This window comes from Bos indicus x Bos taurus, chromosome 24 (genome assembly GCF_003369695.1).
Source record: "Bos indicus x Bos taurus breed Angus x Brahman F1 hybrid chromosome 24, Bos_hybrid_MaternalHap_v2.0, whole genome shotgun sequence".
NCBI classification, from domain to species: domain Eukaryota; kingdom Metazoa; phylum Chordata; class Mammalia; order Artiodactyla; family Bovidae; genus Bos; species Bos indicus x Bos taurus.
Genome location: NC_040099.1, coordinates 2,344,535 through 2,369,822, shown reverse-complemented (window position 1 = coordinate 2,369,822; position 25,288 = coordinate 2,344,535). Strand labels below are relative to the sequence as shown.

General features: G+C 47.9%; 1 protein-coding gene across 1 annotated transcript; it reads left to right on the top strand.

Annotated features, from left to right (window-relative positions):
* Positions 1-8,119: 8,119 nt before the first annotated feature.
* GALR1 (galanin receptor 1) lies at positions 8,120-24,767 on the top strand. The gene is made up of 3 exons (XM_027526012.1): positions 8,120-11,111; positions 15,527-15,592; positions 21,198-24,767. Exons 1-3 carry the CDS (start codon positions 10,446-10,448, stop codon positions 21,513-21,515), a joined length of 1,050 nt encoding a protein of 349 aa, XP_027381813.1. The 5' UTR covers positions 8,120-10,445; the 3' UTR covers positions 21,516-24,767.
* The last annotated feature ends 521 nt before the right edge of the window (positions 24,768-25,288 follow it).

Sequence of the window (25,288 nt, the reverse complement as noted above, 5' to 3'; positions counted from 1 at the left end):
CATTTTGTGACTGAAATTTTGTCTGAAGGGGGCGACAGAGAATGAGGTGGTTGGATGGCATCACAGCATCAATGGATATGAGCTTGAGCAAACCCTGGGAGGTAGCTAAGGGCAGGCGTGCTGCAGTCCATGGGTTCACAAAGAGTTCAGACACAGCTTAGAGAGGGAACAACAATTTTGTCTTGAATCTCTTGGCATATTAATTAAGGTTAATTTTTTTTTTCTATTCCCTGAATAATCTCAGTCTTTTTCTCATGTTGGTGTGTACTGATTCTTCTCTCCTGGGTCACCCCTTTTCTTTACACTCCTGATGGTCTTGATGACCCATTTATATGGGATTTATTTTCTAGATTGTGTGAGTTTGATAGTGCCAAAGCCTCAACCTCATTATGCACTTTTCTCCTAAAACAAGTTTCGAGGCACCTAGCCAGTGGGTGTGGCTGCCTTGGGGCCTGGTTCTCCATCACTGGGTGTGGTCATGTCTCCTTCCAGGTTTAACCAGCTGCCAGTCTGGACATGGAACAACAGACTGGTTCCAAACAGGAAAAAGGAGAAAATCAAGGCTGTATATTGTCACCCTGCTTATTTAACTTATATGCAGAGCACATCATGAGAAACACTGGGCTGGATGAAGCACAAGCTGGAATCAAGATTGCCGGGAGAAATATCAATAACCTTAAATATGCAGATAACACCACCTTTATAGCAGAAAGTGAAGAAGAACTAAGGAGCCTCTTGATGAAAGTGAAAGAGGAAAGCGAAAAAGTTGGCTTGAGGCTTAACATTCAGAAAACTAAGATCTTGGCATCTGGTCCCATCACTTCATGGCAAATAGATGGGGAAACAGTAGAAACATTGACAGACTTTATTTTTTTGGGCTCCAAAATCACTGCAGATGGTGATTGCAGCCATGAAATTAAAAGACGCTTACTCCTCGGAAGAAAAGTTATGACCAATCTAGAGAGCATATTAAAAAGCAGAGACATTACTTTGTCAAGGCTACAGTTTTCCAGTGGTCATGTATGGATGTGAGAGTTGGACTATAAAGAAAGCTGAGTGCCAAAGAATTGATGCTTTTGAACTGTGGTGTTGGAAAAGAGTCTTGAGCGTCCCTTGGACTGCAAGGAGATCCAACCAGTCCATCCTAAAGATCAGTCCTGAGTGTTCATCAGAAGGACTGATGCTGAAGATGAAGTTCCAATACTTTGGCCACCTAATGCCAAGGGCTGACTCCTTGGAAAAGACCCCGATGCTGGGAAAGATTGAAGGTGGGAGGAGAAGAGGACGACAGAGGATGAGATGGTTGGATGGCATCACTGACTCTATGGAAATGAGTTTGAGTAAACCTCAGGAGTTGGTGATGGACAGGGAGGCCTGGTGTGCTGGGGTCACAGAGTCGGACACGACTGAGCAACTGAACTGAACTGACTGAATTTGAGTCTGAATTGATCTTAGTTGTTTCCTGTGTGATTTGTGGAGATGCACTCTGACTCAGACAGTAAAGAATCTGCCTGCAATGCAGGAGACCTGGGTTCGATCCCTGAGTCAGGAAGGTCCCCTGGAAAAGAAAATGGCAACTCACTCCGGTATTCTTGCCTGGAAAATCCCATGGACAGAGGCGCCTAGCGGGCTACAGTCCAGAGCATCGCACATGACTGAGCATGCGTGCATGCACTCTCCCTTTTCTAGCCTGGATTTCCGTGTCTTCATATCCTGAGTGTCTGTGAAGATTCTGATGGTTAAAAACCCAGGGTTGCTTGTCCGTGAGTTACTTCAGACAATGGTGCTGACCCCCTGGCCTCTCTTTGAAGGCTACTCCTGTCCGTTTGTAACACCACCCTCGTCCACGTTCTGCCTGCTCTTTACCCCGTTTCTTCCCCAGAGTTGGAAAGCCTGGAACCTCTGTGCCTGAACAGAGAGAGACGGGGTGATGGGTGGAGGTGGTGGTCAGAGCGGGTGTGTTGGGTGAAGCACAGCTCACACTTAGGGGACAGAGGACGCCCAGCCAGATCCCTAGTCTCTGCCACCCTGCTTCTTCGTTTGAAAACTGTTTTTACTTTGGCCACACCCACAGCACGTGGGATCCTGGTTCCCACCAGGGATCGAACCCATGCCCCTTGCACTAACTTCACAGAATGAAGTTTCTAGATATTTTGAATAATTTTAATATCTTTGAAATATCTTCTCCATCAAGTATTTGGAAAAATAAAGTTTGTTACAGAGTTCACCTGGTAAAAACATAGAGCTCTTAGGGGGTCTATATATGTAGCCCTTTGAAAGAGATCTTGTTTTTCCTGAGTTCTGTTTCTTTTATCAGCTCTGAAGTATTTGGGAGCCATTGATTATTTCCAGTGACTTAATCACTTAAAAAAATGCACACATATTTTAATTGGTTAGATTCAATACTGGGTTAATGTTACCTTCGTCACTATTCACGTTATAGTCATTTAAAAATTGTCTTGTTTGATGGAGCTTAAGAGAATATTATGGTGATTCAATGAAGCAGACGAGAAGGATGACTCAGAGCTACATTGTTCAAATAGACTATGATTAGATTTAAACGTATGCATGATGAAACGACATCCATTTGTTAAAATGTCTTAAAATTATATGATTGCTTATTCTAATTAACAGCAAGGGTACAGTAGGCAGAGTATAAGAAGCATAAAGTCGCCTGCACAGGTAGCGGCCAAGCTAAGACCAGACGCCAGCTTCCTGCATTCGCTTGGATATGAAACAGCTCAAAACGGACAGACCCAGCCTGGGTCTCTGGCCCACTTCTCCAGCTTTGTGTATTAGCGCATCTCATTTTTACAGCATCCTTTGAGTCAGGAATTATGGCCACTGCTGTCATAATCACCACCATCATCTGCAGTGGTCCAGCCAAGAACATCAGGGCACAAAAAGAATTAAGCTTATCTTTTTTTTACTTCTGTTTTTTTTTTTTTTAATTCAAGTGGAGTTGATCTATCATTTTTATTATTTACAGGCATACAATATAGTAATTCAGTGTCTTTTCCTGATTGTACTCTATTGAAAGTTATTACTAGATAATGATTATAGTTGTGCTACCCAATTCATCCTTGTTGCTTATCAATTTTATACACAGCAGTCAGTTTTTCTTAATCCTCTACCCCAATTCACCACTCCCCCTTCCCTCTGCCATTTGGTAACCACTGGTTTGTTTTCTATGTCCCTGAGCCTGTTTCTATTTTTCATACACATTCGTTTGTATCATTTCTTAGATCCCACACATCAGCGATCTCATCCAGTGTTTGTCTCTGTCTGATGTGTTTCACTGGAGCATAATAATCTCTAGGTCCATCCACGTTGCTAAAAATTGCAGAATTTCATTCTTTTTTATGCCCATTGAGGTTTTTTTGTGTCTCTCTTCTCAAATGTCAACGTCATTCCACTGGGTATAAAAGATTATGCCTATTGGCCAAATTGCGATGAACTCTCTTAACAGCCCATGGTACTGAGTGGCAAAGCTGGAATTTGAACCTGGACCGTTTCAATCCCATATTCATATTACTATGTTATATAGAGATTTACCACCAGGTGGCTCGGTAGTAAACAATCTGCCTGCCAATGCAGGAGATGCGGGTTCGATCCTTGGATTGGGAAGAGTCCCTGAAGAAGGAAATGGCAACCCACTGCAGTATTCTTGCCTGGAGATTCCCATGGACAGAGGAGCCTGGTGGGCTACAGTCCAAGGGGTGGCAAAGAGTCGGACATGGCTGAGCCACTGAGCCCACACACAGACACACAGATTTAAAGCTTTATGTTTAAGGTACTATTCACTGACCACTTTCAGTCGTGTGATTAGGAAGTTTTTCTTTTCAGAGTATTTCACGTTATGCTCCATGATGAATATTATCAGACCTAGATTTCAAATATGACTGCACTTTTATCCTTATTGCCCTCTCCTGTGCAGCCAATAATCTATGTGATGAAATTTTGATCAAGCAACTGATTTCTCATGTGGCTTATTTTAGGGGCGTCCTCTCCTAGAGGAATCAGAATAGTGACAGAAGCTTTATGACCCCCTCACTCCAAACTGCACTCATTTTCAGAGTGAACGTGTCACTGTTATTAGAAGAAGTCCTCGTCTTCCCTAGCCCAGTAAAAGGGGGTACTTTGACCGTGTCAGGATCATGTGTGTGGACTTCCTCGGGCATCTCTCAGGAAATCTCCTGGACTCTGGCTCTTCACTTCACAGAGTCGTTGACATCTTTGAGGAGTTAATAAGGCTAGGATGCTTGCTGCACGTGGATTTTGAATAACATTTTAGGAGCTTCATGGATGCAAGACGCCCATCAATGAAGCCAATCTGGACCCCAGAGGACAATGAGTTACCTGGGTGCAGAGCTGACATCTACGCTGGATGTTCCCTGAAGCTTTTGGCTCCTAGAGTGTTAACCCTTCTGAGCCTGCAAACATGGCCTTGAGAGGGCTAGAGATTCTTACTCTATGTGGCTGGAAGCAAAGGCAGGGCCTCTGCTGTGTAAGACCCACCCCAGCTCTCCTCCTGCTGGAGCTGAGTGCTACACGGCCCATCGGCCACATGCCGTCCTGATGTGAAAGGAAAAAGCTACCCCCAAGGGAGCTGTGTGGTTCGCCCAGAGGGCGCCGGTGGGAGAGGGTGCCGCTTGGCGGGTAGGGTTCTGCAGCTGCCTGATTTGGATTCCATCCCCAGTTAGAGAACTAAGATCTTGGAAGCCTCTCTGGACAGCCAAATTAATTTTTTAAAAAGTGTACAATTTAGTGGCATTCGGCACATACACAGTGCTGCGCAGCGGTCCCCGCTCTGCAGTTTCAGAACTTCTGCAGCATCGCAAAGCGAAGGTCTGTACCAATCAGCTCCCCCACCCCCAGCCCCGCCACCCCTCCTCGGATGTACTTTCTGTCTCCAGGAATCTGCCTGTTTTAGGTAGCGTTCAATTTTATGCCTTTCAGTATGACTTGAATTGTCTATCTGCATGTGTTACTTTCATTTTTCACAAAATGTCAATATGGATTATGAAGGCAAAGGGTTATGGACCATTTGCAATTCTTACGGATGCCTTCCTGTTTTAAAATCATCCCAATAAATGTTCTTTTACATGATCTCACAGAGAATGAGATAATTGAATATACCTGGGTCAGACAGTGAACTAATGTACCATTGCTTTTACATAGAAAGAAGGTACTTGTTTCTGTGTAATTCCCAGGGATATTGTCACTTTATTAGGCAGGTTTCTGGGCACATCATAGCAAAGGATTATTAGTACATTAATATGCAACGATTAATTACGTTAAACTTCATTGTAATAAGCTGATTAGAACATTAGGTCGTGAAACGTGAGAAATTTGCTCCACAGCTTTCAGTGCAGTTGTTAAACTACCCTACGAAATTAAAAGATTTGATATATTAAATTAGCAGAAAATATTAGGTAATTTTGGATGGCATAATTGCCAGTGGTTCTAAGCACCACATATAATATCAAGCACACGTCTACATATTTAATCTGAAGGAGATAAGCCATCAGAGGAAATAATTTCTACAAGCACAAAAGTTCATTGTGACCTTGCTTTCCATATTTCATTATCATAAGCAAACTAAATATTTAACAATAGAAAAAGAACTAAGTAAACGTTTGTCTCTCCACTTGGTGGATTAAAAGCGAGAACTGACAAGAGCATAGCACAATGTCAGAAATTCCTTCAGGATCGAGCCAATAAAAGCCAGGGAATCCTTTTACAGGTGCTATGCTTGTCATTATTTCTTTTTTTAAATCCACTGAAACTGATCTTTGTTTAATCAATATTTAACTTCAATCCTCATTCGTCCTGTTGCAAATATTAATGATGCTGTCAACTGTCTGAACATCCAGGTTCTCCCCGCTCTCTGTCTCTTTCTCCTGTCCTCCTTCTCCTAGGTACAGGAAGATCCTTTCTCCAGTCACTTTTTGGTTTCTCAAATCCTTATTCCTTGAGTTTTAGGATTCCTCAAGCTTTGGCCACGTATCATCGTTTCTTGGCATTCTGCACACGCTCCGTGGTCTGACTTCTGCCAGGGATGTTAACCAGGGTAGGCTGCCTGCAGTAAGAAGCAGACCCTAATACATCAACCCCTCTATCAAGTAGAGATCTCTTTGAGACTCAGTATTCTGGGGCTTTGTTCAAGGCAGTGGGGCAGCTCTTCTCCTCAGGGTCTTCAGGGACCCAGGCCTCAGTTTCCTTGGAGGGTCAGAACACAATTCCAATGGGTACTGTTTGAATAAAGCTGAATCTGTAGCTCAGGGCTCTCTGAGAAGTCAGACAGTGGAGCAGGGAGGAGGGAGGAGCTTGAGGGAAGGCAGAGTTAGAGTTTCTTCCAGGTCATGGCATGTTTGCTGTGGCATGTTTGCAGACTGAGGAAATGGAGCCGAGTAGAGGTGGACCACTCCAGGACCAGGTGAGGGACTTGCTGGAGGAGGAGGCAGGAATTACTGGGACCAAGCATCAGGCCAGCTTGGGAGGAGGTGTGTGCTGACTGCGCTCACGGGACGTGGGTGCTCTTGGAAGTGCGGCGGACAGCATGGAGGGACTTGGTCTGCTTCACTGAGTCGTTTGCACCCAGAGCTTCATGGTTTGTGTCCTGAGCTGGGAGTGGCTTGTGGACTGGGTTAGGGACTCACGGCAGCCCCCAAGCACACCTCATCCATAAGCAGGTCCCCTATCCCGTGCTGAACCTGGAGTTCTGGTTTGACGACATTTTAAATGACTTCATTTGGATCATTTTGAGTGATTTTCTCGTAAAAGAGGAATTTCTACCTGTAGTTTTCAATTTATTGAGTCCTATGAGATGAAACAGTGACACTTTTTCTGTAAAGACTTGGAAAATGTCCTTCATTCTTTTAGACTAGAAAGTATATGTTTACTTCTCTTCTGAATATTTGAAAGTCTGGGTTTGAAATGAAGAACGTGGGAAAAGTAAAAACAGCTCAGAGCATCCAAAGGACAAACGTATAGCTCTCTCTCTCTCTCCTTTGTCAGGACTCCCTGGAACACCTGTCTCTGTCATAAGACTTATCATCCTGTAAGTAACGTGTTTTTGTCTTTTTTCCTCGTGGGGCTATGTGTTCCTTGACATCACCCACGTTGTTAACCATCTGTCCTGGTGAGCCCAGCCCAGATGGGGAGGCACCAGCTCCTCGGAGCACTGAGATCTAGGAACACTGAGTATGCAGACGATGCAGGGATGCCGGGCTGAGTGTTTAGTCGTGTTTTGCGACCCTTTGGACTCCAGGCTCCTCTGTCCATGGGATTCTCCAGGCAAGAACACTGGAGCAGGTTGCCATCTCCTCCTCCAGGGGATCTTCCTGACCCAGGGATTGATCCTGCGTCTCCTGCATCTCCTGTGTTGCACTTGAATTCTTTACCTGTTGAGTCAGATTGGCCTCCTGGGTCATACTTCTTTCCTGTTTAACAAATAAACACTGTGTGAGAGAAGGTTCTGGTCATGCATTTGCCGTCTGCAGGCTTCCTGCACCGCGTTCCCTGTGGGGCCCGTGCCTTCTGTTGTCACGATGCTGGGTGCACGCAGGGTGATGACAGAGCCACACTGATGGATCCGAGCCCACCACCTCTGTCCTGACTCTGGGTTTTACCAGATTCCCCCAGCATCTGCTTGGTCACCTGCCTGAGGCCGTGGCTGTCAGGTTTCTCCACCTTAAACTTACTCTCCACCACCAGCCCGCAGTGTGGTCTTTGGAAAGAAGAATGTAAAAGGTACATTTTAGGGAAGGGAGTTGCATCCATCTCTTTTATGCATAATAAAAGATAAGATCCATGAAATAAGGAACCTGGCTTTGTTTTTTTTTTTTTTTTCCTTTCTGTTTTCAGAACCTAAAATAGTTTTGGGCAAGTAGCAGTCATTGAAGGGTAACGAGTAAAAGAATAAAAACAGACCACATTCTTTCTTCTTCCAATTAAAGGGGAAAAGCCACCTTCAAATGCAATCCTAAGTATGACAAAAAAGAGGAGGAAAAGAAGCACGGAAATAGAAAAAAAATAGGAAGTATAAAATAAAATGTTAAAACTTAGAGTTATAAAAATTATTATAACAATAAATGTGAACAGATTACATTCACCAGGTAAAAAAAAACTTGAACTTATTAAGTTGGATTTTAGAGTAACTCAGTTATGTGCTGTTTCCAAGAGATATCAGGGAATCACAGGGCATAGGGAGATTGAAAAAGGTTGAGCAGGCCAATGAAAAGCAACAATGTTGGTATATTTACAGTAATAACAAAGTACACATTAAGGGAAATATAACCCCAGCCATATAATATTAAAATAAGAGCAAAACTCCACAGAATAGTATTTAGGAACATATGCATATGCCATAAATGTATAAATAAATGATCAACAGATGAAACACTTAGGTTATCTGGAGAGTTGGGGTGAGGGCGAAGGTTGTGATTGGGGAAGAATACAAATGTGCTTTCAATTTTATTGATAATTTCTTTTATGATTCCAAGCTGCTTTTGATGGGCACATTAGTACTGCATACAGTTTTATAATATCTGTTCCATGTTGAAAATAGTTCATAATAATAAGAAAACCCTCCCCCAAATCTAATTACAAACAACTTCCCGGCAGCACAGGACACCGTCACCGTGACAGTGCAGGTCAGAGGGCCCCCTGGCCCTGAGGGTCATGGATAAGACAACTGAACAAGGCCCAGCCATCCTCTTAGGGAAGGCAAGGGTGTTCTTGCTTTACCAAGATACTTGGTAAGCTACTTAATCTCGTCCTCTGGGAAATGGGTGTGGACACAACAAGAAGGGAACTGCCAGCATTAAAGGAAGCAAAGGATGCAGGTAAGATGCCTGGTATACAGCAGGTGTTCGATGAACTGCATCAGAATCTTTCTGGAAATGAAGCAGAAGACAACTATCCACGTAGAGTCAAAGAGAAATCAAATCCTACTTACTCCCTAAACTTCTGGTGCCAGGGCAGACCTGCCTCAAGGTGCGCACTTCCCTCACAGACCTGCCCCGGGGGACACTGTACCCTGTTCCCCACCGCATTCCCCGCCCCCTCAGCCACGGCGTCCAGCGCCTAGTGGACACTCGGGCGTCATCTGGAGAATGGTGGGAGGTATGGGGATACTTGAAAGGGAATATAGACAGATCGTGTAAACACTGCGAATTGAAGGGATCAATTTCAGCGCCTTAACTGCGAACCGGCAAGCATGTAACGCTTACTGACACTTCGAGACGTAAACACCTCTTTTGTTGTCGGCGGATCCACAGCAGTGAAGTGAAATCTGTTCTTTTCATTTTACAAATATTTCGCGCCTTCTGTGTATGTCACTCGGATGAGTAACATAAGGCAAAACTGATATAAAGTTGGACGATGTAAACAGGGCATCTTCCCCTTTCATCTTACCCACGTTTATCAAGAAAACTCAAACAGGCCACCCTAGTTCCCTCCCTAGCAGCCGGCAGGGTGGAGGTGGGGTCAGGGATTTTACAAAGCCCCAGGTAGCCGCAGGGCCAATCACTGGTTTCTGGGCTTCATTCCTGGGGCGGGGAGCGCGCTCCGCGACCGCCAGCCCTGGAGCGAAGGGATGAACGGTTTAGATAGAGGAGGAGGCCTGCGCACCGCCCGTCTCCCCGCCCAGCACGCCCTGATCGCGCACAGCCTTGCTCGCCGGGGTCGCGGCGGGGGCTGCACCCTGGCGGCTGCTGCGGTCGCTGGACGCAGACAGGTCCGCAGTGCGCAGAGAAGAGCGCGCGACTGTTCTCGGAGAGGCGGTGGGCGGCGACCCACCCCATTAGGATTCGTCCAGTCCCTGCGCGAGCCTCGACTTCCGGGGGGCGGGGGGACCCCCGGGCAGCGCGGATTTCAGCCCGGCTGAGTCCTCGCTACATCTCAGCGGCACCCTGCGGACGACGGCGAAGGCGCAGACAGAGCGCTCGTCCGGTTGACCAAAAACTACGAGGGGAAAGCGGAGCCGGCCAGTTGGGGGGCGCGGCGAGCCCTCTCCACGAACCGCGCGCTGCTCTGCTGCGCGCCCGGCAGTGTCCCCGGAGCTCCGCGAGAAGGAAGGCGCGCGGAGCAACAGGTGCCGCCCGCAGCCTCTCGGGACGAGGAAAACGACCTGCAGGGGCGCGGAGCTGGTAAGGAGCAGAGAGAGCTCTCTCTTCCCGCAGGGCTGCGCCGGCCGGTCCCTCGTCCCCGGCTCGGTGGCCGATAAGCGGACGCCCGGAGCTCTTGGGACAGCCTTGTGAGTGCGGGAAGGTCCAGCTCCGGCTCCCGTCTGCGTTCTCTTCCAGGTGGCCCCGTCCGAAAAGACGGTGCCACTCGGCCCGGGCGCCTGGGTTCTGAGTGCCCTGAGCTGGGTCACCCGTAGCCCCTCCTTCCCCGGCAGGCGCCCTTCGCCAGCGCAACCTAGGCTCCCCCTGCGCGCCATGGAGCTGGAGGTTGGGAACTTCAGCGAGGGGAACGCGAGCGGGCTTGAGCCCCCGACCCCGGACCCCAGGCCGCTCTTCGGCATCGGCGTGGAGAACTTCGTCACGCTGGTGGTGTTCGGCCTGATCTTCGCGCTCGGCGTGCTGGGCAACAGCCTGGTGATCACCGTGCTGGCGCGCAGCAAGCCGGGCAAGCCGCGCAGCACCACCAACCTGTTCATCCTCAACCTGAGCATCGCCGACCTGGCCTACCTGCTCTTCTGCATCCCCTTCCAGGCCACGGTGTACGCGCTGCCCACCTGGGTGCTGGGCGCCTTCATCTGCAAGTTCATCCACTACTTCTTCACCGTGTCCATGCTGGTCAGCATCTTCACGCTGGCCGCGATGTCGGTGGACCGCTACGTGGCCATCGTGCACTCGCGCCGCTCCTCCGCCCTGCGGGTGTCCCGCAACGCGCTGCTGGGCGTGGGCTTCATCTGGGCTCTGTCCATCGCCATGGCCTCGCCGGTGGCCTACCACCAGCGCCTCTTCCACCGGGATGTCAGCAACCAGACCTTCTGCTGGGAGCAGTGGCCCAACCAGCGCCACAAGAAGGCCTACGTGGTGTGCACCTTTGTCTTCGGCTACCTGCTGCCGCTCCTGCTCATCTGCTTCTGCTACGCCAAGGTGCGGGGCGCCGGGCGGGTCCGCGGGCCCGGGGCGGCTCCTCTGTCCCCGCACCCCTCCGGGGCCCCGCCCCCTTTCCCTCGTCCCCCGCGAGTTTTCTGCCCGAGCCATCGCCTCCTCCGGCCGCGGCTTGGGCTCACGGGTTTGATGCTGTGCGCAAGTTGCTTGGAGTTTGGGCGACACCGGGAAAGTTTGCAGATCCGGGCGTCCGTCCTGGCCCCCGCAAGCCCTGGGCCCTGAGGTTGTCCCCAGAGGAGGCGGAGTTCAACGCCCACTTCTCAGGAGGTTTTAGCCTTGTAGCCCGCTCAGCCTGCCTGATTGCTTGCGTGGCCGCAGCGTTATGCGAGTGCCAGGTCCTGCCGAGCGGGCCCCTTTGCTGGATGGAGGGCCCGCGCGCGCCCCTCCGCAGCCCTCAACTGGGGTCGGATAGGGGGATTTCCCTGCCCGCGGGGTGCACGGGGCTGGGGCGCCGGCCAGGACCGGCTTTGTGAAACCGCTGCTCCTGGCCACAGAGCTTTGAATTTTATTTCATAACACAAATTAGGCGTCATAAATCCAAATGGTCAGAAGTATTTCCTCGCGGATTCTCCACAGAACGTTGGATGGATGGGTTTGCTGCTGCCGTTTCCTCATTTCAGCCCTTTTAGGAGGAGGTGAAGAATATTAAGTAGTTCAGGTGGCAGGTCTAAAGCCTCCGCTGGGAGACACACAGCTGACACGCGTCTGGTCCCCCTACCCCGCATCTCCTTTCTCTCTGCAGTGCCCTTCCCCCCAGCTCAGCACAATCACGTTCTCTTTCATTAATAACACATGGTTTTGAAGATTTTGTACTGATCTAAAAGTCTTAAATCTTTTACACAACTTGTTTGTGTGTGTTAGTCACTCAGTCATATCTGATTCTTTGCGACCCCATGGACTGTAGCTGGTCAAGCTCCTCCGTCCATGGAATTCTCCAGGCATGAATACTGGTGTGGGTAGCCATTCCCCCTTCCAGGGGATCTTCCCCACCTAGGGATCAAACATGGGTCTCCCACATTGTAGGCATATTATTTGCTGTCTGAGCCACCATATCTGCTTAGTAATCAGGAGATGCAGTGCATTGGGTGAGATCCCCTCTCCCTGACACACCCTCCCCAATACCATCGCCACTAGAGAAATACTTCCGTGACCGAATTCTGAGCTCTGCTGCATTTTATCTTCTCTCTCTCTCTGTTTCTCAGTTTCTTTCTGATAAGCCTGTGATTCTAGGTCTGTGAATAATCAGGTGAAGTAGAACAGCAATCAGTTCTTATGTTCCACTCATAGTTCCCCCCCACCCCCCAGCAGAAATGTGGACTATGAGCCACCTGGTTTTGTTTGCCCTTCCCCCAGGTCATCTATCTAGAGCAGTGTCTATTTTGAATGGTAATGTTTTTGGATATGATCTGAAAGAATGTCCTGCACCAAAGGGTTGTGCATAAAGAGATGCAGTAAAGGCAGGAAATTGGGAATCACTGTAGCTTAGCTCTTTGATAAATGGCTGGTTTATTCCCTTTGCTTCTAGCAAAAGCAAATCAAAGCTTGGTCTGCACAGGGCAGAGGTCTCCAGTGTGCACTATGTCACTTGATCTGCAGGCGACCCAGTGGGTTGGAGCCACTGTGCATATTTTATTGATAAGGATAGAGGGTTTTGGAGGAGTGAAGCAGCTGATTGAGATTGTGAAGCTGGTAAAGCATTCAGGAAGGATTTCCATGCAGGGCTTCCTAGCCCCCTGGGGGATGCGGGCCTGTGGGGCATGGGCCTTGAGACTACAGAGATTCTTAAAGTGTTTGGCTTTTCATTCATCATTACATGGGTTATGCTTGAAGCATATTCTTCCTTTGTTTCCCAAAAGTCTTTGGTCTTTTGGAAATTCAGGTCTTTTTAATGGAAACAACAAGATAAACTTCTAGGAAGAAACCAGCCTACATTTCTGTCATTTGAGAATTTATAAAAGTCACACCTAAGGTGAAGTTTCTAAATTAAAAAATTCAGTAAATACATGATCATTGGGATTTTTTTTTAAAATATGGAAATGGTTTGCCTTTAAGCATAACTGGAAATTTCTTTGAAATTCAAAGTAATATTTGCATATTCATTCTAGGGCTTGAAAAAAGGTAAAGATTAAAGACTTCAGTTGCTTTCCTTTGATCAGTCACTGCTTTGCATGGAAGGGTTTCACTACTTAAATGTTACATTCAAGATTGGTTGTTACCCCAAGGCCCAGATCAAAAGACATATAAAATCACAGTGTTTTTCTTGTTTTGTTTTTTTTTGAAGTTAACAAAGGAATTGCATTCCAGAGCTGCCTTCTGTACTGACAGGAGTTTAGTGGAAGGTCCTTTGCACCTGCCCTCCCCGGAGACCCAGAGTGCGGGGCTGGAGGGTGAGTCTGGGGCGCCCACTGCTGCTGTGGGACTGGCTCACTCTGCCCTCGGGGGGGTGCTTCTCCTGGGCCCTCCTTGGCCTGACACCAGATGAACTCGTGACCTGCCCGGTTCCCGCACCTGTGCCAGGACGGGTGTGGGCCTCCTGCACACACTTCTGAAAGCACGAGTGACGGGGAAGTGCCCGCTCACCACGTCATCAGCTTCCCGAGAAACGCAGTCATACCCCTTCCTCCTTTGATGGCCAGACCTTCGTGGGGTCCGTCACACGTGTCAGTGTGGGTCCGTAGTGTGCACTCATGGAGTGGAACAGAGCCAGGAGAAACATGCTTGGGCTTTTCCTCCGTGGACCGCTCCACTACGTTCCTTAGGCGTTTCGTAGTTATGAGATGTGACCCCCGAGTCTGTGGAAGGACTGAGTGGCCCCGGCCCGGTAACATAGCAGGTAACATCTCAGTTTTCCACGTGGGGCCCTCTCCAGGCAGCCCTCGCTGACGCTGCCTGCCATCTCTCCCTTTCTTTCAGTGACTGGAGTCCTCCTCTGGCGGTGGGGAGGTTGTCCCCAAGGAACCTGGCCCGGTTGGTCCTCGCCGGGAGGGGCCCTGTCCAGCCCGTTCCTCCCTCTTGAAAGTCCTCTTCGTTTGTTCCTGCACAAGCCTCCCTTCTGTCGTTCTCTTCCATTTGATTTTTAATACCCCAGTTGCTGATGGCAGGACAGTAGATGGGCCCATTGTTGCTGTACTGAGAGTGACCCCAGATGTCCCCATAGTAAGTGAGAGGCTTGTCTTGTGGAGGATGCTGAGCCCCTGTGGGAAGTGAGCAGTATTTCGGTAGGGCTGGGAGTTTGGAGTCAGAAATTCACACCCCATGACAGCTGCTTTTCGGGGGTAGGGAATCGTGAAAGTGAAGTGAAAGTGTTAGTCGCTCAGTCATGTCCGCCTCTGTGACTCCAGGGACTGTAGCCCACTAGGCTCCTCTGTCCATGGGATTCTCCAGGCAAGAATACTGAAGTGGGGTGCCATGGCCTTCTCCAGGGGATCTTCCCTACCCAGGCATCGAACCCACTGCAGGCAGATTCTTTACCATCTGAGCCGCCAGGGAAGCCCAGGGAATTGTGAAGTGGTGGATAAATCCCATGGCTTCTCGATCAGGGAGTGCCCAGTGACTCCGGAGGGTTGCATCTGCCCAGACAGAGCAGCTTTCGTAATATGTTCAATTTGATTAAATTATTTCCATGCTGTGGTGCTCCAGGGGGACAGGGAGGTGGCTGGAACACTGTTTCCAGTGTTTGGAGGGACTCAACTGAGCAATTGACCGGCAGTCTCAAGCCCTTAGTCACCCTGAGCTGATTGTCCTTAGGTTTTTCACTCATAAGAATGAACTCAAGACCTGCCTGGAGTGTGTACCACCATCCCGACCCTGTTGTATGGCTTATGGTGCAAATTCTTGTGTGGAACCCCAGTGTCTCACATCATTTCTCCTGAGTATGACTCTGGCGAGAGAAGACAAAACTAATTTCTCTAAGGAAGGAAACAAGTGTCTCCTTGGAAGCCTCCCTGATGGGCCATTAGTTGTAGAACCTTGCAGAAAGGTGGCCTGTCAGCTATCAGCGTGTTGGAAGGCAGTCTGTAGTTTTCCCACGCATCTAGGATTTAACATGTAGCAGGGACCTGGAATTGTGGAAATGTAGACTCTTAGGGGAAACCAGGTGGCAGGGAGGCCAGCGGGGATGCAGGTATGGGCAGCGGAGTGGGTCTTTCTGGAAGAAACCTTGGAGCTACCTGCACCAGAGCTCTGCCAACAGGTGCTCCAGACACAGGTGATTAGAAGACCAGATGTTCATGGCAATCCACAGTCGTCATTACTCCACCAGCTCATGTGAATTGCAGCTTGCGTGATTTTGTAAACCATGGTCTTCCCTTTGCAGAACATCAGGAAATGTCACTGCAAAGTGGACAATGAATTGTGCGGTCTGAGGCAAACCGATTTTATCTGTCTGTGTTTTTCAGGTCCTTAACCATTTGCATAAAAAGTTGAAGAACGTGTCAAAGAAGTCAGAGGCATCAAAGAAAAAGGTAAAACTCATGGGTTTACATTTTCTGTGCCGTTTCCGGAGCTTGGTTTAATGTATACTCTTAGCTCTCCTGCATCCTCCTGTGAAATTATGGTTCCTGGGTTCGGCGATTTGAAATGAACATCTTAGCCCTGGGCAGAGAGGAGACATGGAGAGTCAGCTGCTGAGGGTGGGCAGGTGACTGAGCTGCCTGAGAACGTGGGCGGAGGTCTGGGGAGGGGCCGAAAGGTGTGTCTTCTGGATTCTGAGCCTCTGGAGAAGGTGTGCTGTGGGTGACTGGGACAGGGTGTCAGGTGGCTGGACCCACAGTTTGCTTGAGCAGGTGGTGCTCGTGGTAAAGAACCCACCTGCAAGTGCAGGAGTCCCGAGTTCCATTCCTGGTTTGGGAGGATTCCCTCGAGGAGGGCACAGCAACCGCTCCGGTCCTCTTGCCTGGAGAACCCCATGGACAGAGGAGCCTGGCGGACTACAGTCCATGGGGTCGCAGAGACACGATTGAAGAGACTTAGCAGACACACTTCTTTTATTGTGTATTTACCGTCTCTGATGTGGAGCCAGGAGGCCCGTCTTAATTATCTTTTGAGCGAGTACTGTTGTATCCCTCCCTGAAGCCTCGCAGCAGTTGCTGTGCTCTGCTCTCTTCCTCCCAGTCGGGTGCTGGTTTGGCCCCCTGGGGGCAGAACTGAAGATGGGAGCGGCCTCAGGGGGGTCCAGCCCATCTTTAATTGTCTTTCTCATTCTCCCCTGAATCCCGATTCCCACAAGCTTCCCCTGAAGAGTTTGACAGCATCTAACACCCTGCAATTTATTATGTTTCAAACCCAGTTTGAGGGAAAGCTATTTTACAAATTGGGATTAATTTACCTCTTACTCAGATCATATCCTGGAGAAGGAAATGACAACCCACTCCAGTATTCTTGCCTGGAAAATCCCACGGAGAGAGGAGCCTGGTGGGCTGCAGTCCCTAGAGTCACAAAGAGTTGGACACGACTAAGCAACTGAACTGAACTGAAAGATTAGTGAGCATTTTAACATTTACATTGTTTGGTTTTATATGTATATGTGTACATGTGTGTGTGTGTGTGTGTGTGTGTGTGTGTGTGAGGCATGTGTATTGTTGTTGTGTTAGTTGCTCAGTCATTCCGACTCTTTGTGACTTCGTGGACTGTTGCCCGCCAGGCTCCTCTGTCCATGGGATTCTCCAGACAAGAATACTGCAGTGGTTGCTCTGCCCTTCTCCAGGGCATCTTCCTGACCCAGGGATCAAACCTGGGTCTCCCACTTTGCAGGCTGCTTCTTTACTGTCTGAGTCACTAGGGAAGCACAAGACACTCACATGCGAGGGAATATATTATATGTGCTTAGGCGCTCAGTTGTGTCTGACTCTTTGCAACCATGGACCATAGTTCACCAGGCTCCTCTGTCCATGGGGATTCTTTAGGCCAGAAAACTGGAGTGGGTATCCATGCCCTCCTCCAGGGGATCTTCCCATCACAGGGATCAAACCCAGGTCTCCTGCACTGCAGGCAAATTCTTTACCATCTGAGCCACCAGGGAAGCCCAAGAATACTGGAATGGGTAGCCTTTCCCTTTCCGGGGGATCTTCCTGACCCAGGAATTGAATCAGGGTCTCCTGCATTGCAGGCAGATTCTTTACTGGCTGAGCCACCAGGGAATGTATATGTAAATGCAATTCTTCCCACGGGAGAAGTTCTCAACATTTGGAGGAGGGAAGATTTCCTCTTCTATTCTCACAACCTCTGACCCTTAATAACCACTGAACAGATGTCAGATTTCTTTTGATGTATTTAATTACTTCCTTGTTTGCATAGAATAAATAGTTTGTGTATGTGCATGTACCTGGGTCTAGGCAAAGGCTAGCAGACATGTGTAGGGAGTAGGGTAGGAAGAGGGAACGGGGAGACGGAGGGGAGGGCCCAGGGTGGAGAGCCAGCCCGTCTCCGCCTGGAGGCCGAGGTTGGGTCGGCTCCGCTGATGCTGCTCTGGGTCCAGGCAGAAAAGAGTGTTCCTGGGTGTGTACACACTCAGTTTCTGATGGATCATGGAGTGATGTGAGAAGATCTTGGAGGTTTATTCATTTCAGCTGTACCCATTTCTGGCTTCCCGCCTCAGTGGCTGCATAGGGCCCCTTCCCCTGTGCTGTGTCCATCCATAAGGGCTCCACTTCGTTTGAAGGCTGGTAGCGCTCTTGGGGTGGAGGGTTAGGTTCAACACAAACTTGCTCAACAGCTCTCCTGCCTGTTTGGAGGAAAATAGAGAAGAAGAGTGTGCTTTTCTTTGCCAAAATAGTACTGACCACAGTACAGAGCCCAGCCTTGATTAACACTAGGCTTGGCTGGACCTAGAGAAATGTTTTCTGGCACAAGGCTGATCAGATAGGAAAATAAGATTCTTAACAATTTCTGGAAGACTTCCCAGTCGGGTAGACTTCCCCAGGATGGTTCCTGGTAATAGGGAGGTATATGTGAGACCCTCGTGGTACCTTCTTAACCATGAGGTTCTTTTAACAGCTGCTCTTTTCCCCCATCTGGCTTGGAGTAACTCAACAAGCTTTTTGGCTGTCATTTGTACAATTTACAAAATGTTTCTCATCAGTCTCATCATTTAGTCACTTTTTCCTTCCCTGCCAAGTTCCATTAGATGGATTATGAGCAAAATTCTTTGAAGGAAAAAAAATTCAGATGTCTCAGATGGCTTGAAAAAGAGCATCTCAGAGGAAGAGGAGAAATTACTATTTTTCAGATACTTTCAGTGCAAGAAGTAAAAAGAAGGCAGGCTAATAAAAGGCCCAACCTTAGGTATAAGAATTCATGCAGAGACTTGGCACATAACCTTCAACGAGGGCTTCTTCCCTATCCAACGGTGATGCTGTGGTCCTGCACGCTACATGGACAGACGGGAACGTAGGCGATGCATTGGGTGTAAACCCATTTGTGATTCAGGCAAATGATACTGTAAGAAATGAAAATAGCCCCCATCCCCACAGAGGGCCTCGTCTCCTCACTGACTTTTCTAAGGGGAAGAGCAGAAGCAGGTTTGGAACCTTTCCGAGGAGGCGGTGTGGGTCAGCCCGGGTGCGGTCAGCACCGAGGAAGCTCCTCAGCCTTCTCCTGGAGGTGGGAGAGGTCGCTTGCTTTTGTTGTGGCTTCTGCAGAATTCTTCACTGATTCTTCAAGCACTCATGATCTATGTAGGAAGGCAGGTTCCTGGGTGGGTACGTCATCCGCACGACCTGTGGAAGCAGCGCTGTGGGCCGTGAGACCCCGATACTTGAATTTTCATGAAGTGCTGCATAACGATGGCTCGCTGACCTGCTGCAAACCCAGGTCTGCGGTTGTTGTACAGTTGCTCAGTCGTGTCCGACTCTGCGACCCCATGGACTGCAGCAACCAGGCTTCCCTGTTTCTCACCAAACTCGTGCCCATTGAGCTGGTGATGCCATCCAGCCATCTCATCCTCTGTTGACTCCTCCTCCTCCCGTCTTCAATCTTTCCCAGCATCAGGGTCTTTTCCAATGAGTCAGTTCTTCGCATCAGGTGGCCAAAGTACTGGAGCTTCAGCTTCAACATCAGAACACCCAGGACTGATCTCCTTTAGGATGGACTGGTTGGATCTCCTTGCAGTCCCAGGGACTCTCAAGAGTCTTCTCCAGCACCACAGTTCAAAAGCATTGATTCTTTGGTGCTCAGCCATTATTTTGTTAGTACAGTGGGTTATTTTGACCAGATCTTGACCTTGAGGTGGTGTGTTCCAGGTGCATGTTTTCTGAGTTGGGGGTGGGTGAGGGCACTGTTCCGTGGGTGGATGTCTTTCTGCATCCCTCCCATGTCTTCCCAGTTCCGTGGTCCTGGTCCTCTGATGTGAGAGAGACAGAGGAGGGAGCCATGCGTGTCTCTCCCTGGACACCTTGATGTGCTGGCATCGTGTGAAGCTGTGGCTGGTATGGAGGCCACTCCTGTACCAGCTCGGATGGGCTGAGATGCCTATGAAATAGGCAGAAAATAAATAGTGAACCTTTGTCGACACATAGCGGGGAGTACAAACATTGTATTAAACAAGCATTCTGTTAAAGTCTTTTGGGAGCGTCATTTGATAAAAGATAAAGTTTATGTAAGTACCCATTGATATTCTTTCCTGATTTATGTACAATCTTAAGTCACTCACATTTCAAAGCTACAGGCAGACCAAGGAAAGGAACCTTGCTCATGGTTCTGAAAAGACCAGTAGACCTGCTAAAAATAAAAGGCAGGTTTTGAATGACCTTGGGTAGACATACACAGAAACAAACCCTCCATAGAAAAGCCACCCTGCTGACAGTTGCCCTACAGGGATACAGATACAGTGTGGCTCTTATCTGTAAGCTGTCCGGTGTAGTTCTGCCCTCAGCTTGTTACTTAGTGAAAACCTCCTGAAAGGAGCAGTGAAACAGAATATCCAGAGAGCATGCATTTTGTGCTGCACAGAAATGGCCTTCCTGCCTTAGGAAGGACAGTGGGTGTGCTCCTTGCTATTTGTAGGTGTAATTGTGTCTAGGTGGTTACTGAATCATCAGGAACACATCCCATACACTAACGGGTAAACGGACGGACAGCAGACGATCCTTGACATCCGGGAGCGGGGTGCTGGTCTGCTCTGCGTGTTGTGCGTGCGGCAGCCTCAGTCTGGAAACCTGCCGCCCTGGAAACCCTGCGGTCAGCTTTGTACCCGAACTGTTTGAAGGTGTTAAGTGGGCCAGGTCCAGTCAGAGAATCATCAGGTTGGGTCACCCCAGTCACAGGCCAGGAGGCTGAGGCCCAGGGAGGTGGCCTCAGTTTTCAAAGGTCATCAAACTCTTGGCTTTTGCATGGCCCGTGGCACCTTCTGACCATCGCGTGGTCAGAGTAAACATGAGTGTAACTCCCGTCTCTGGCGCCCTGACCGCCCTTGCTCCGACCTCGTCCTGAAGTCCGAGCATCTCCTCTCCCGTCTCTGCCGGGTTCCCTGGCTTCCAGCCTGCGTCTTGGACAAACTTCCTCTCCGAGTCAGTCAGCTACCCTGCGTCTCTTCTGGAAGACTTGCTATCTTAAGCCTCATGTTCTGGGCACTGTGGGCTGTGACAGTCAGGTTCTAACTCACAGGAAGTAAGAGCAAAGTCATGGCATAACATAAGAACATTCCTGCAGGGTGGAGGTCCAAGCTTGTCCTGTGAAAGGACCTGTGGGTCCACAGCGGTTTCCTGGTCGGGGAGTCCCTGCTCCGTGGTTGTGAGGCTGGAGGGAAAATAAGCACCTTCCTTCTCTCTCTCCTTCCCCTCCACCCTGCCTCCCTGAATTCATGGATCCCAGTGGGATTGCTTCTCTCCAGGGGCAGAGTGGACAGGGGACCACCGGGCCACACTTATAGCTCCTTTAGGGGTGTGACTGCCACATGAAGGTCAACACCCAGAGCAGGTTTAGGACGCACTTGATTCTGAGGAAATGTACAGGAAATTCCCTCTGTCAGTGCATGAGCTAGAACGCTGTTCCTGTCTGTTGTGATCAGCGTCTCTGCTTTCTTCCCTTCTCCTCTGTTGTAATCAGTGCCTCTGCTTCCTTCCCTTCTCCTAGACGGCGCAGACGGTGCTGGTGGTGGTGGTGGTCTTCGGAGTCTCCTGGCTGCCCCACCACGTCATCCATCTCTGGGCTGAGTTTGGGGTGTTCCCGCTGACCCCCGCCTCCTTCTTCTTCAGGATCACGGCCCACTGCCTGGCCTACAGCAACTCCTCCGTGAACCCCATCATTTATGCCTTTCTCTCCGAAAACTTCAGGAAGGCTTATAAGCAAGTGTTCAAGTGCCACGCCCGCAAGGAGTCACCTCTTAATGACACTAAAGAAAATAAAAGTCGACTAGACACCCCACCATCAACCAATTGTACTCACGTGTGAAAAAAAGAGTATTATTTCAAAATGTGGTATTTGCATGCATGTGGACCAGACAGAGAAATACACTGCAGTGTTAAGCAAGGCAGTAACTTGCTATCTTAACAACAATTCATATTATATTAATTGAATTCCACTTGTGTTTAAAAAGTACTTTGATCTACCTGGAAAATCCCTAGGTCTAGTGAAGGCCATTTCTAAATTTTATTTTATTTCTAAATTCTATTCCATAAGCAAAAAAAGAATAATATAGTTTTATACATCTTAAGAAATGAAAGTTTCTCAAGAAACTTTATTTAAAGACTGTAGAGCGTCTATAATAGGACTGTCTAGATTTGTATTCTTTGTAGGATAAGGAAGAAGGGCCTGTCAAGGTGGTCAGGAATGTTTGTGATCTACGTATTTTGGAAACAAATGTAATTAGAAAACACACGCTTTAGTTCTTCAATTTTAAGATCAGTGGTAATGTTGAAACTATATGTGTCTCAGATACGATTATGGACACTTGATCCTGAGTTTTATTTTTGGGGCCGTTTGTATTAAGACATATCCATCTGATGGAAATAAGCTTATTTGCACATTTGCTGCATCTGCTCCCAGCTGTAAGCAGTGCATGCGGCTTCTGCAACGTGCTGTGTCCGTCTGCAGTCATGAGGTCTCTTAAGCTCATCTCAGGCAGTCAGCAGCAAGACCCTGGGTTGTCAGCCATCAGGATGTCAGTGAAAAGCTATGCTGTGAACTTAGTCTTCGTTGAGATGACCAAAAAAATCAGGGAAAACCACCACCTGAAACTATCCTCATGGTGGAAGCTGTGAATGAGTTTCTGAGAATGAAACTGGACATTAAAAATTTACATATTGACACACACATATGTATATTTTAAGGTATTAGCTATGCCATGAGTGGAATCTACTCAAAAGGAGAATTTTTAAAATGTCAGTGAAAATGATGTACAGAAAATAATTTCTATGAATTCAGAATAATGTCTATGAATTATAAGCCACATGAGATAATGGTCATGCTATGTGAGGCAAGTTAGTAAGCGTAGTAAAATGTCTGGTTCAGATAAACTTTGAAAAAACAGTCTAATGGTTGGATATAGCTGGGCATATCATGTCCAAACAAATGCTTTTTTCATCAAATTTGTAATGATGTCTAATGCATATTTATCCCAAATATTGCTCCCTCTAGAAATGTTAATTTGGGGTTCAAATCATCATAACTTAGTTTCAAATGTAGTTTTTGTGACAGTTTTATATTTAATAATGAGAAAATGGTATGAAAAGATGAAATGATTCTATATTAGTAAATAATTTTCAGACTGCAAGACTGATACATTTTAGGATGACACAAAAGCAAGAAAAAAATTTTTAAAAAGAATTTTGTGTAATGCATACCTGAGTCATATGAGGACTTCATGTGAAATATCAAATTTTGGATCAAAAAGATCAACTCAATGTAAGTCTTTGCATGTTAGCTTCTCTAGTTTGTGAATTTATTTTACTAACTATATTCCTCCAGCTAACAGTATTTACATTTGCCACATTATAAATAGTTCTCTGGATAGAAGAGGAGAAAATTGTCAGAGGATGGGAAATCATGACTTTTCATGTTTGATGGCCAGGGGAAAAATTGTACATACACCTATGTGAGTATTTTTAAGAACAATGTAATTCCTTTGCACAGAAAAATTTTTGCACTTTATTCAAACATGGCAGCAGAAACATTTTACTCTGATGACGGTACCGCATGAGTTTTGTGAAACTTGAAGCTGCCGTTGCACACGCCAGGACGTCTTCTGTGTGTGTGGATTCACGCAGCTGCACAAAGAGGCGCGTCCTGCTTGGACTTGCTCGGCTGGCAGTGGCTCCCCGCACTGTGGCCGCTCTCTTCCGATTCCCACGCACACAAAGGAAGCCTTGGAACAAACGCAGGAGCCACTGCTGCCCTATTCGGGCAAGTGCTGACATGGGTTTGGACATGATGTACTTACCCTTGTCATGCCTTGGTCACTTCCAGATGCTGTCATCTCCGATTTGCAGAGCCCAGAGCGCCGGGTATAAATGCGCATTGCTTCATTTCACAGGCCGGTGGGCTCTTCTGTCCAGCGTCATTCTAATCAATTCCTCTTGTTTAGAGTTTACATTGTCTCCTCCTCAAATGAGTTTCGGTGGTAACGGAGGTCTGCAAAGATGTAAAACTGCATACAGTTTCCTGAGTGAGGGGTTCCAGAAGAACTTGTATCTGCAGACCAAGTACTTCCTGGGGCACCCTTGTAATCATGTGTAATTAATGGGGACCCATTCAGAGGCCCCACCCCTTCTTCACTGAGTAACCCAGACCCCCCTCTTCTCTTTCCCCCCAGTACTAGCAGCCAGGCTAAAGGAGATACACCCGCTGCACCTCCCCACCCCCGGTGCGCCTTTAAAGTCCGGATGCTGGGTAAACCTCGTTTTTCTGCAAACTTCAAAGAAAAATGATGCTTTCTCCTTAGACTTGGCTGCCCTAGTGGCCCAAGGCAGCTGTTATCTTTCTGGGCCTTTTGCTTTCTCATGCGGAGATGGCTCTGGAATATTTAAATAGCGGGCATACTGGCTGTTTCATATGCATAAAGCACGATTTCGGTTCCTTGCTGATGAATATGGGGACACGGTTGAGGAGCTGGTCTTGTCCTGTCTCCTCAGGAGTTGCTGAGACAGAGTCTCTCTGCTGCTCCGACCATGTATGTGCTCAACAGTGTGGGGGCTGAGCCCATTTCTGAGTATCTTAGGGAAATCCTTTTGCTGTAAATGGAACTATTTTACTCCACACACTGGGGATCAAACCGTCGTCCCCCTCTCCTCTGCATCTCCAAGCCCTGTGTGCTCACGTCCTACCTTGCTCCGATCCAGAGTTCCTCACTCTGACATAAGCCACAGTAAAATTCCTCCATCGCCCCAGGCGTATCTGTGGAGAGATGTCTGAACTGCGTGACTCATGCAAGACTAAAAGCTTCTTGTGACTCAACTTCAAATTGTGATCCTGAGGATAATTGCATTTGCTCGATGTCTCAGATACATTGAGATGGTGCAGAAATAATTCCTAGACGTTAACTGATACCCAAGGTCAGGTTCTGGGCAGTAGACGATCCCTTCTCTCTCCACAGATGCCGTACGATCCCCAGTGCTTATGCTTGAAGCAGCCTTACATCAAGGAAAGCAATGTATTATATACCTTTGTCATGTTCTTGCTGAATAATTTATTAAATGTGTATAAGAACCACATAGTCATGTAAATTGAATCAGGAGATCAAAATGGCTGCTTCTGGAAACTTACCTAAAATCTGTCAATTTCCAGCTGCACTGATTGCAAATATCTTCCTGACTTTATACTTCTAAGTGATTTTCTCTGTAAGCTAGTCATGTTGTTCTGGGTCATCAAAAAACGTTGCATATTAAGTTATTTGTCAAGCAGATGTCAATGACTCGTTTATCTAAGGATGTGCTGATTTTAAAAGTTTCCACATAGCTAGAGCAAGTAGCCTAAACTGCTGATGGTGACTTGTTATCTTGGAAGGAAAAAAACTGCAAGAGGGATTCAATTTATGTTGTATTTTAACATTTTCCTTTTTAAAAGTGGAAAATTGAGCCTCTAGAATCACGTAAAAAGCTTCAGCGTCCCTGGTGTGGGCTGGGTGTACCTCAGGCAGCTGTGTGCAGGGGAGCGTGCCGGGTGTTGTCTGCGTAGCTCAGGGGCCTCTGTTTGTTTTCCCGTGAGAGCACCGCATGGCTCTGATGCTG